Source organism: Delphinus delphis, chromosome 2, assembly GCF_949987515.2.
Source record: "Delphinus delphis chromosome 2, mDelDel1.2, whole genome shotgun sequence".
In the NCBI taxonomy this organism is placed as follows: domain Eukaryota; kingdom Metazoa; phylum Chordata; class Mammalia; order Artiodactyla; family Delphinidae; genus Delphinus; species Delphinus delphis.
Genome location: NC_082684.1, coordinates 86,355,712 through 86,368,320, shown reverse-complemented (window position 1 = coordinate 86,368,320; position 12,609 = coordinate 86,355,712). Strand labels below are relative to the sequence as shown.

The following is a 12,609-nucleotide window of genomic DNA, read 5'->3' as shown; positions in this document are numbered from 1 at the left end:
GGCCTGTGAGCCATCGCCGCTGAGCCTGCGCGTCCGGAGACTGTGCTCCGCAACGGGAGAGGCCACAACAGTGAGAGGCCCGCGTACCACACACACAAAAAAAGAATCCGCCTGCCAATACAGGGAACACAGGTTCAATCCCTGGTCCGGGAAGATTCCACATGCCACGGAGCAACTAAGCCTGTGCACCACCAACTACTGAGCCTGCGCTCTAGAGCCCGCGAGCCACAACTACTGAGCCCACATGCCACAACTGCTGAAGCCCGTGTGCCTAGAGCCCGTGCTCCACAACGAGAAGCCACCACAATGAGAAGCTTGCGCACCACAACAAAGAGTAGCCCCTGCTCGCCACGACTAGAGAAAAGCCCACACACAGCAACGAAGACCCAATGCAGCCAAAAATAAATAAATTAATTTAAAAAAATTAGTTGGGATTTGAGTCACATATCTATTGATATGTTTAAATTCCCCTCTTTCCACCCCCCCTCCTATGTGATCCATACTGGGAGTCCTCTTGTGAACTTCTTTCCCAAGGTGCAGCACCTTGAATTCTAATATAAGCTTGTACGCACCTCAAAAACCAACAAAGCACCAAGACGGGTCTCCCCAGGGAGAATGAAGACTATGAAACTGGTCTGAACTACCACACAATAAAAAATAACAACAGTAATAACTAATGTTATTAAACACTGAGGGCGGGGGGTGGTGTAAATTGGGAGATTGGGATTGACATATATAATACACACTACTATATATAAAATAGATAACTAATAAGGACCTACTGTACAGCACAGGGAACTCTACTCAATACTCTGTAATGGCCTATATGGGAAAAGAATCTAAAAAAGAGTGGATATATGTGTAACTGATTAACTTTGCTGTACGGCAGAAACTAACACAACATTGTAAATCAACTATACTCCAATAAAAAATTAATTTAAAAAAACACTGAGGGCTTACTATGGATCAGGAACAGAGTTTTAAAAATAAACACACCAAGGCTTAGAGGCCTTAAGCTAAGCCCACTTGGGAAACATGAAGGAACAATGTTGAATATAGGGTCCTTTTTCTTTCTTACGGTAGAAATTGTTATCAAGGCAGGAAGCTTCTTTTGGGAGTGGAAGAACTGAGGAAGACCAGGAAAAGGAACTGGATTCATCTAAGTCCTTCTCTCATAAAGAGAAAACTTAAGAAAAAAAAATCATGCCAAATTTAGGTACAAGTATTTTATGACTCTAGAAACATTCTTTTTTGGGCTGCCCTACGTAGCTTGTTGGATCTTAGTTCCCCGACTAGGGATCGAACCTGCACCCCCAGCAATGGAAGCACAGAGTTCTAACCACTGGACCGCCAGGGAATTCCTGAAACATTCTTTTTAATGTTATAATCATTGAGTTGAAGTTTGAAAACTACAGGGTACCCGTGAAGGGCTGGGTTGGATTGGGCCCTGGCAGAGGTAGGTGGCAGGGCACATCCCCCTGGAGGTGCTGCAGAGGACACCTCCCCTCTGGCCAGCCTTCATCACCCACTCCTACCTGCCTAAGGTTGTAAGACTAGCAAGCGGCAGGTTCAAGTCCAGGTCTGCCGGCCTGTATAAAGTAAAAATGTTAATGTGCCTGGAATGAACCAAAAATCAGACCATATAGCTAAATACAGAATTTTTGAGAAACTTCTGGATATGTGAAGTAGTCCTAAAGTTTAGTTTGGGTAACAAAATATTGACATAGCCAGGATACTTTAATAACATATAAGGATGATGCAGTAGAGTACTGGAAATGAGGACATTTGTTTGCAAGACCTAAATCTAACCTGTCACCAAATAATGCCTGCTACTTCTTCCTTTTAAATGTCACTGGGGGACTTCTCTGGTGGTCCAGTGGTTAAGACTCTGTGCTCCCAATGCAGGGAGCACGGATTCGATCCCTGATCAGGGAACTAAGATCCTGCGTGCCGTGTGGCACGGCCAAAAAAAACAAAGTAAAAAAAAACTTAACACAAGTGATTAAAAAAAAAAAAGTCTCTGGGAATCACCATTTGATTCAATCTCCCAAAATGTCCTCACCCTCATGGGGTCACAACAACAGTCTCTTTCCTTGTTGATCTCTCTGCTTCCAGCCCTCAATCCATTCTACATGCAACTGTCATATTAATTTACCCAATACACTCCTTTATCATGTCACTAACTGGGTTCAAGAAGCTGTGAGTAACCCTGTTCATGTCAAGTTCAAACCTCCTGAACTGGACCTCTCCTCCCCTCCCCTCTGCTCCTCTCTACCAGGAACACATATCCTAGCCAGCTTCGCTGCCCTCACACCCCGTGTGTCCACATGTCTCACACCAGCCCTTCTCTCACTTCCGTGGCTTTGCTTCTGTTATCCCTCCCTCACCCCAATACCTCTGTCCATCTCCCTATCTAACAGACCCTATCCATCCTCCAAGGTCTAGTTCAAGTTCTCTGCCTTCCAACTGCAGCACTGAGGCTGGCCCTGAAAATTCCAAGCCACATTTGATTTCTTCCTTCCTAAGCCCTTTACGTCTAACTCACGTAAGTTATTTCATTTAATCCTTCTCTAAATGTGCTTCCAACTAGACTGCAAGCCATCTGAGGGCAGGGACTTCTTTGTATCTCCTGCAGCATTGTGCTGAGCACCTAGTTGATGTTCAATGAATACATGTCATTGATTTACTTATTTACTAGAAAATAATTTTTTTCCTAGGCTACTGTCACTATCTGAAGGGAGTTATCATGATCCCCTGGGAAAACAAAGCAGAGTCAGAAAGCCAGTCACCAGCCCTATGACAAACACATCCCCCAACTCAAGGCTCAACGGAGACAAAGGTTGTCTCTATACAGAACCTCTCTGTCCTGGTGGGGGAGCAGTTCTGGCCCAGGAATGATGGAGGGAGGTCAGATCTGTTTCCAAGGTGATGTGAAGCACAACTGAGTCTCCCCAACAGACCCACCTTCAATTCATTTTGGAGAGCCAGCTCCTTCAGATTTTCATCCTTTCCCTCATTCAATGAATGGAAGTTTCTCTGCACAAAGAGAGAGATGTGCTTCATGGGTCCCACCCTCACTCTTGTGAAGGAAAAGATGCAGATAAAGGAAAGACTTTATCGTTAAAATCAGAAACAAATCAGAAGCCTAAGTATTTGGGCTCAGATGGGTACAAAGAAGGAGAATTCAAGGAAATTTTTTCTGGAGGGCCCCATTCCCCGTATCTGCCCACATACAGAACAAGGGCCATTCAGGAAAATGCCCTTTGGACAGCAGAAAGGACACAGTGAGAGGGTGCCCACCCCATCTGAAACTACACAGGTAATCAGAGTAATCACCATCCTATCTCTGGCCTCTGCTCTACAAGCGTCACCTGACTGAGAACACAATGCAGCAGGGCTCAGATACCCTGCAGAAGAGAAGGGGCTCTGGAGGACAGAAAAGTCCTGACTGCCCACATACCAGCTCAAAGCTCAGCAGCATGGCTTTCAGTCTTCCAATCTCTTCCCTGAGTTCTCTGATCAACTTCACGTTTGCATCCTGAAACACAGAGAACTCGGTCACCACTGACTGATATCAGGCCCCGAATGGCTGTGAGATGCTACTCGCAATTAGCCTGGAAGAAGCGGATTACTCCTTGGGAGTAACTTCTAGGGCAGTCTTTTCAAAGTGTGGTCCCAGGATCAGCAGCAACTTCACCTAAGAACTTGTGAGAAATGCAAATTCTGTGGACCACCCCCACTCCCGCAATGCCCCAACACCTATTAATCAGAAACTCTTGAGGGCTGGGCCCACCTGTGATTTAACAAACCCTCCAGGTGATTCTGATACACACTAAAGTCTGAAAATCACTGCCTAGAGCAGGAGGTCAGGTAGGTAATATAATACAAATGCCAGAGCATGTAAGGTGCTAATCTTCCTGTATTGAGTGTGACTAAACTTACCTGACCAATTACATTGCCCTTTATTTTTTTTAAGTCTTTATTGAATTTGTTACAGTATTGCTTCTGTTTTATGGTTTGGTTTTTTGGCAGCAAGGCATGTGGGATCTTAGCTCCCCGACCAGGGATCGAACCCACACCGGTGCATTGGAAGGCAAAGTCTTAAGCACTGGACCGCAGGGAAGTCCCTACACTGCCCTTTAAAACAGTCCATAAATGGGCTGTATGTGGGCCACCCATTTGTGATCCCTGCCCTGGAACTTTTCACCGAAACTGCAAAGTAGATGAGGAACTTTTGGAATATTCTCATTATTAATTCAGCTTTCAAGACTAAAGGATTCCTCATATGCAACTTTTACCCAAAACAGAGACGGCACTGCAATCTGCATATGAAAAAAGGCACAGAGCAACATAAACTTGGAATAAAGGCAGTAAACACAGACACTTTTAAATGATCTTTCCTCGAGTGGCAACAGTGTACAAGGGCTCTTAAGACCAATGGCCTTAGATAAACATCTAAAATAAATTATTCAAAAAAGGCAACTGAATGAAGCCAGTTGAGATATGAGAGAACGGTATGACACTGAAAGAAAGAATTTCACTCTCTCCGCATTTGGAGAACAAGTCTGGCAGCTGGGCTGAGTACAAAGAGAAGGAAATCAAATGAGAGGAAAAAAGGAGAACTTGGAGTAAACTGCTGTACCAGACCAGGACTTCAAATGAAGGTCTCACCTCATTTACCCGTGGCTTGTTGATGATGTTTTTGGCGTTGGATGCATATCTCAACGTGCTCATGGTCTCACTGTAGCTAGTGTGTGCAGGAGACACGGCTGGGGTAGAAGGAGAAGGTTAAAACACACGCCATATAACTGATTCACTTTGTTATAAAGCAGAAACTAACACACCATTGTAAAGTAATTATACCCCAATAAAGATGTTTAAAAAAAAAAAAAAAAAAAAAAAAAACACACGCCAAGCCTTTCCAACCCAGCCCATGACCACTGGCCTTGCTGCCGTCGCCCAGGCTGTCTGAGACCCTTGATGAAATGGGCAGCAGTGGCAGAGCACCAGTCTCAACACAGAACCAGCTCCGGCAGCCTACTCACTGGCAACCATGATGGTTCTGGAGTTGCCTCCGAGGCTGTCCTTCAGCAGCCAGGTCAACACAGAGTCCCGGTAGGGGATGTAAGACTGCCTCTGGGAAGGTCCTGCTCCACTGCTGGTCCTGGAAGGAGAGCTAGGGATCCCACTGTCACTACCATCGCTCACTGTGCTGCCGAAGCTCTGGCAGCTGTTGAATACCTGAGAGTTCTGGGCTTAAAAAGACAAAAAATAATAAAAGTGGAAGAAAAAAAAGGAATTACGAAACAAATGCATTAAAACAAAGCAATGGTTGAAGAAGGTAGACTTAGCATCACACTTCCTAATCCCTTTCTGCCTATGACTGGATGCTTTAAGTATGGTCCCTGAATTAGACTCTGGACTCAAGAGATGGAATATTTAAGCCAAACAATTCTGTAGTCTCCCTTCTTTTTGGAATGAGAGTGGTAGGATGATGGTCACATTGTGTTCAAAAACTACAAATATCAATTTTTCATGCCCAAAGCCAGAAGGTAAACTTTATCAGAGAGAACCTTTTAAGTATCTACTCCATTTTGACAAAATGAAAACATATGAGTTATTTTTCAAAGTCTCCCCTCCCACTCTGATAATCCAGGCTACCGTCAAAATACCTAAGGTGGAGATGACGATTCCCAGAGTCACAAGAGACTTGTTGATATTGGCTCCTTCAGTAATCCGGTCCTTACAGTAACTGGGATCTGCTCTTTCACTAAATAAAACACAGTGGATGAAAAGAGAAACAAAAGTGAACAAGAAGACACTATCCTTATAATGCTGTTGAAAAACACTATCCATTATGTTGCACTTTGTGTAAAAGATCCACATAATAAACCCCTTAGAATTCAGTTCCAGAAAAAATGTTACCATCATGTAACAAACTGGCATCCTTCTGCTTCTCAGGCAATAAAAAGCAAACGATTCATTACATTTGGCTGCCAGAGCATTTTGAGTTAATACTTATTCACAGTAATGATACCAACATAGTTTTTTGGTATATACAATTCCCCTTTTGTTTTAATTTCACATATTAATGGCTTTATGCTGTGTCATTAATGGTTTCAAATTCCTTATTTAAGTAAATGTGAAATATTAGAAATTCACACTTCCAGTTGGCTGATACAATTTCTTCCAGAAAGCACTTAAGCTTTTAAGGGAGTGATGTACCATATTAATTATTTAGCAGTTTTAAAATAAGAAAATATGCCTAATTTCATGTTACACTTTTTTCTGACCACATTATTCCTGAGAGTTTCTTCTTTCTGGATATGGAAATGAGTACAATTCATGTTTCCTTCTAATACTTAAAAGGCAGTATCTTCTCCCCAATGCCACAGTATTTTTTAAACCTTTTTTTTTTTTTTTTTGAGAGATGTGTAGAGCAGCATAAAATCAATATTAGGTCAAAGGAAAAAAGCACACTAACTCAGTCCCCTCTACTTAGAGCACTGGTTTTCAATCTTGGCTATACACTGCTGGCACTCCCTCTGACTCCACTAATAATCTGATTTATTTGATCTGAGGTGCAACCTAGGCATTGGGAGCTCTAAAAGGTCCAGGTGATTTTAATGGGCAGCTAAGATTGAGAACCCCTAACATGAAATTTTTTAGCCCTCGGAAAACTACAGTTTCTTAACCTAGCATTCAAACAATTTGTTTCTTTTGTAGTTTTCTCAGGATGACTGAAATGTGTAAACGGTGGGGAAAAGTTTATTCCCCGTAAAATGAGCAAGAACAAGGTCATTGTCAAGGGAGTAATTCCACTTGGCTTTGAGATCCTAATTACCTGCCTGCTAGGTCCACAAGGTTGATCTTGCTAGAGATTTCAGAGGGGAGGTGGTTCTCCAGGATTGCCTAAAGGGAGAAAAGATATTTAAAGCTTGTCACTTGGAACAATATGTTTTTTTCCCATGACACCCTCCTAACCAAGGTGATATTCGGATTTTTAGCCAACTCACTCAAGAAATCTGTATTCTAATGTGTTCTGAACCAGATGAGCTCTCAATATCTGACAATCAGTAAGCCCTGAGTCCTGCCATCATTAAAAATGTGAGCAAAACTTCCATAGGGTAGGTGGGCAACCCCCCACAAAGTCTCCCTAGCACGGTTTACCGGGTAAATGCTCAACTCTTCTCCAGGAGGCTCTGACCCATCAGTAGAGATCCATAGTAGGTTTGGAGGAGCGGATGATGGGGCTTTGTCTCTTGTTAACCAGAGTCACAGCCTGTTAACTTGCTGGGCAGGACTCTGCCTCTCTCTGTTCTATCCAGGGGCATCCAGCCCTCAAGAGCAAAACCACCTTTCCTTTTTTTAAAAAAATTCAATATGGGGTTTTTGTTGTTGTTGCTTAATTTTAATGTTGTGCATCCATCACTAAAATCCAGTTTTAAAATATTTCCAATAACTCCCCAAATTCCGAGTCTGTTTGCAATCAGTCTCCATTGCCATCTCCAGCCCTAGGTCACCACTCAATTTTCAATCTCTATAAATTTGTCTTCTCAGGACATTTCACACAGATGAGTCATACAATGTCTGGCTTCTTTCACTGTGCATAATTATTTTGAGATTCATCCAGGTTGAGGCATGTGTCAAAAGTTCAATTTTATCGCTGAGTAGTATTCCAGTGTATGAATGTACCATGGTTTATCTATTCACCTCTTGATGGACATTTGGGTTGTTTCCAGCTTTGAGCAATTACAAATAAAGCTGCTATGAATATTTGTGTACAAGTCTTTGTGTGGACATATGATTTCTTTTCTCTTGGGAAAATACCTAGCACAATGGCTGAATCATATGGTAGGTATATGTTTAATTTTTAAAGAAACTATTAAATTCTTTTTCAAAGTTGTTGTACCAGTAGTATAGTGTATGAGAACTCCAGCTCCTACAATCTTGCCAATATTTAGTATAATAATTCTTTTTAATTTTAGCTATTTTAAAAGGTGAGTAGTGATAGTTCATTTGGTGTTAACTTGCATTCCTCTAATAATTAATGATGTTTGCATCTTTTCAAGTGCTTAATTGCCATCTGTATATTTTCTCTAGCTAAGTATCAGTTCAAAATTTCTAACCATTTTTTTTGAGTTGTTTTATTATTGAGTTTAGAGAGTTCTGTATATATTCTGGATACAAGTCTTTTATCTGACATATGTTTTACAAATAAATTCTCCCTGTGGCTTTTCTTTTTATTCTCTTAATAGTGTCTTTTGAAGAGCAGAAGTTTAAAATTTTGACCAATTCCAAATTTCAATTTGTTCTTTTGTTCAATTTGTTTTTAGTGCCATATCTAAAAAAACTTTGCCTAATCCAAGGTCACAAATGTTCTCCCATGTTATTTTCTATGAGTTTAATTATTTTAGGTTTCACATTAGTGCCTACGATCCAGTATGAGTTAATTTTTGAATAAAGTGTACACTAAAGACTTTCAACAAATTTGGCAATTGTTTTTGGCCATTATTTTTCAATTTTTTCTTATGCCTATTTTCTCTTCTTTCTTTCTGGGATTCCCATTACACTTATGTTGACACACCTGATGCCCCACAGGTCTGTGCAGCTCTGTTCATTTTCCTTCAGTTACTCTTCTTCAAATTGGATGATTTCTATTTGTCTATCTTCAACTTCACTAATTCTTCTGCCATCTCAAATCAGCACTTGAGTCCCATTAGTGATTTTTTCATTTCTGTTATTGTACATTTCCAGAATTCCCCCTTTTAAAATAATTTCTATCATTTTATTGAAATTCCCTAGAGTCATTATCATCATGTTTTCCTTTAATTCTTTAAAACATGGTTTCCTTCAGCTCTTGGAATGTATTTATATTAGTTGCTTGGAAGTCTTTGTATGCGGAATCCAACATGTGGAGCCCTTAGAGTCAGTTTCTTTTTTTTTTTAATTAATTAATTTATTTTTGGCTGCTTTGGGTCTTTGCTGCTGCATGTGGGCTTTCCCTAGTTGTAGTGAGCAGGGACTACTCCTCATTGTGGTGCGCAGGCTTCTCATTGCAGTGGCTTCTCTTGTTGTGGAGCATGGGCGCTAGGCAGGCGGGCTTCAGTAGTTGTGGCACGCAGGCTCAGTAGTTGTGGCTCATGGACTCTAGAGTGCAGGCTCAGTAGTTGTGGCACATGGGCTTAGTTGTTCCGTGGCATGTAGGATCTTCCCAGACCAGGGCTCGAACCCATGTCCCCTGCATTAGCAGGCGGATTCTTAACCACTGAGCCACACCAGGGAAGTCCCTACTTTTTAATTTTAATGTTTATTTTCTTTTTAAATGCCCAGACTGATCATATAGATATTAAAGTACTTTGAAATGTTAAAAGTAAAATGTAGGTCAAAGACATTTTGATTAGTCTTTATGAAATGCCTCTACGCTTTCTGAGTGTGTAGCTTAGTAGACTGTGTGTAGGTCCTACTTATAATGTTAGGTCATATCAGAGGACCTATAAAGGGAAAGGTAGGAAGAAAGAAAAAGAAATAGGAAGGAAGACAGGAAATCAGTCAAAAGGGACAATGAAAGGAAGAAATCTAAGCAAATATAAGTGGTAACCAACCTGCGTATAGTAGATAGTGAAGATGGCATGGGATCTGCTGCTGGCCTCATGAACATGCGTTGCTGCTGTGATTCTGTGTATATAAGGGAAGAAAATTAGGACAAGGATTGTTTATGCACGTTGATCTTTAAGGATCCAAGGGGAACACAAGAGATGTTAGTGCTGAGGTTCACAAGTGAGGATCATGAAACACACGTTATTTAGTCTGTTATTGTTAGGAGAGTGGCCCCAAGAGGGCAGGAGCAGTGCTCTAGGTCCTGATATCTAAGAATAAAAGCGAGTGTAGCTTCATATTAAACCACAATTAGAACTTTTTTTAAGCAATAGAAGTTAAAACTCAGAGTTGAAAGCGTGATACTAAAGAGTCATCAACCTGTAAGAATATCCCTAAAACAGACCCATTTAAATAAGACAAATGGACGTAGAGAGCTTGCTGGAGAAGAAGGCTCAAAGACAGAGAAAGTAAGTCATGATTAAACACAGAATATTAACCTTATAGTGCCAGAAAGGGCTAAAATGAGATCTTGAATTACATGAACATCATGCTTAAGCCAGGTAGAATTCATAGGCTCCCTGAAAGATTCATTCCAGTCTTGACCCTTAAAGTCAGAAGAGTCTTCCCTTCATCTAAATCTAAGTCAATCTTGCCTCAGTTTAAGACCAACTCATTGACTTCTGTTCTCAGAGGAGTTACAGAATTGAAGAAAAGAGTCAAAACCTAGAGGCTGATTTATTCAAGGATAAGAAGGACAAGGTAAGGCCTGACACTTAAAGATCAAGGAGCTCAGGGTACCCTGAAGACATGAAGCAAGTGCCTCCAGAACAGTTCCACGAAAGCCAAGGAACAGAATGTTAAATTTAAATTTCTTCCTTTATGTTCAGTGAGCTCAGACGTGTTATTAATAGGGTACGCAGAAGACTCTAAATCCCCCCAATTTTCTTTTTCAGGTAAAAAAGGCTATGTTGGGGGTGTAAAATAACATTCTGGGTATTTCATAGTAACTAAAAATAGAGTATTATCACAATTTACAATAGGTTTCAGGAGAGTCAATAGTATTTCATAGCAGATTCAAAACAGTCTGTTTTTGAGTAACCTTTACAGTATGCAAAACTAGAAGAAAAATGGTTTTCTGAAACATTTTAAACTATATATAAACTATATTAAAGTATATCACCTCTATCAAGGAGAGGACAGTGCAGGCAAGAATCTGTTCTTTGATGAAAAACAGCAGAAGTCGTGTATTATAAGACAAAGCATAGAGTAATACTCTGGGCTAACTGCCTAATATTATTATACCCAAAACAAACTCCAGTTCCACCACTAGTGAGAAGAGCACTAGATCTCAGCCACTGCCCCCTGCACTGGGTACACTTCTGTTCTGAGAAAGGCCTGCTGATTGTGGATGTGGGGAGCTGCAGAGAGAGTACACACTGTGAAGGGGGATGAGAACACAGGAAATAAGAATGAGACTGAAAGAATGACAAGGACAAACAAACCTGTTACCTGTTTGCTATTCCCTCCTCCAAGAGCTGAATTACTTGCTTATAGCTGGTAACTACGTGTTGAGATAAACCTATCCAATTTGCAAGGAGGAAAAAAGACATTAAAAATTTTTGGCAAAATTTAACCTTTTCCTGTAGGTAATTAAATTTATCATCCTATTTCATATCAGTTGACAGATAAGAATGAGGGAACAACTTAATTCAGATAATAAATTAAGTCAACAAATATTTATTGGAAGCCTACTGTCAGGCATTGTGACAGTCTCTCTGGGAACATAGGTCTCTGCCCACACAGACATTATAGTCTAGAATTCATGTAGCGGTTATGCTAACAACAATGAAAAGAATAGCAATAACAATTCCTTACAATTTTGCTATATAGGTTATAAGAAAAGTTCTCATAAATTACCTCATTTGGCCCTCACAAAATTCCTGAGGCAGACGAGGGCTACGTGCCCCACAAAATGGCGGACTCGGTTTGACATACAAACCATACAGTACACATGTCCTTATCCTCCCACAGTTTACAATCATGAGAAGTTTTATGATACAAGATAATATGGCCAAGTGCCACAGGACTAGAAAGATAATAAATGCTGAGGAGATCAGAGGAGTGGTCAGGGAAAGCTCCATGGGGGAAGTGAGACTTGAATTTAGCCACTGTGGAATGGGCAGGCTTTAGATAGGTAAAGAGAGCTTAAGGGCATGAAAGTAAATCTTTATGGCTGGTTACCCACCAAGTCAAAAAAGGCCTTCACAACTGTGCTAGAGGATCTCTGTATTAGAGATTCAGGAACCAAAGTAAATTTATGGGCTGATGAGCTGAATACACTTACACTAAAAATTAGCAAAGTAACTTGAACACTGACTGGATTTTTTTTTTTTTTTTTGCGGTACGCGGGCCTCTCACTGTTGTGGCCTCTTCTGTTGTGGAGCACAGGCTCCGGACGCGCAGGCTCAGCGGCCATGGCTCACGGGCCCAGCCGCTCCGTGGCATGTGGGATCTTCCCAGACTGGGGCACAAACCCACGTCCCCTGCATCGGCAGGCGGACTCTTAACCACTGCACCACCAGGGAAGCCCTGGATTTTTTATATCAAGGAATTATTACTATTATTTAGATGTGATAATAGTTGTGGGTATGATTTTTTAAAAAGACATACCTTATCTTTTAGGGCTACATACTAAAATATTTAGACGAATTGATGTGACATCTGGAATTTGCCTCAGAATAATATAGAATGTGGACAGGAATGTGGACAGGGCAGAATTTGCAAAGGGTTATTGGGTTATGGGTTACTGTGAAATGGGGGTACACTATACTAGTCTATTTTTGTTCAAAATGTTCAAAATTCTCTATAATAAAAAGAATTTTAAAAATTTAACCAAGGATAGGGACTTTCCTGGTGGTTCAGTGGGTAAGACTCTGTGCGGGTTTGATCCTTGGTCAGGGAACTAGATCCCACATGCATGCCGCAACCAAGAGTTCGTATGCCACAACT

At 41.0% G+C, this 12,609-nt stretch overlaps 1 protein-coding gene across 1 annotated transcript in view; it reads right to left on the bottom strand.

Annotated features, from left to right (window-relative positions):
- STARD9 (StAR related lipid transfer domain containing 9) overlaps positions 1–12,609 on the bottom strand; it is a 127,017-nt gene that overhangs the window by 40,484 nt on the left and 73,924 nt on the right. The window contains 8 exon segments of the mRNA XM_060002350.1: positions 2,965–3,036; positions 3,461–3,538; positions 4,672–4,769; positions 5,046–5,255; positions 5,673–5,770; positions 6,845–6,912; positions 9,606–9,678; positions 11,110–11,179. Of these exon segments, the coding sequence (XP_059858333.1) occupies positions 2,965–3,036; positions 3,461–3,538; positions 4,672–4,769; positions 5,046–5,255; positions 5,673–5,770; positions 6,845–6,912; positions 9,606–9,678; positions 11,110–11,179 (767 nt within the window).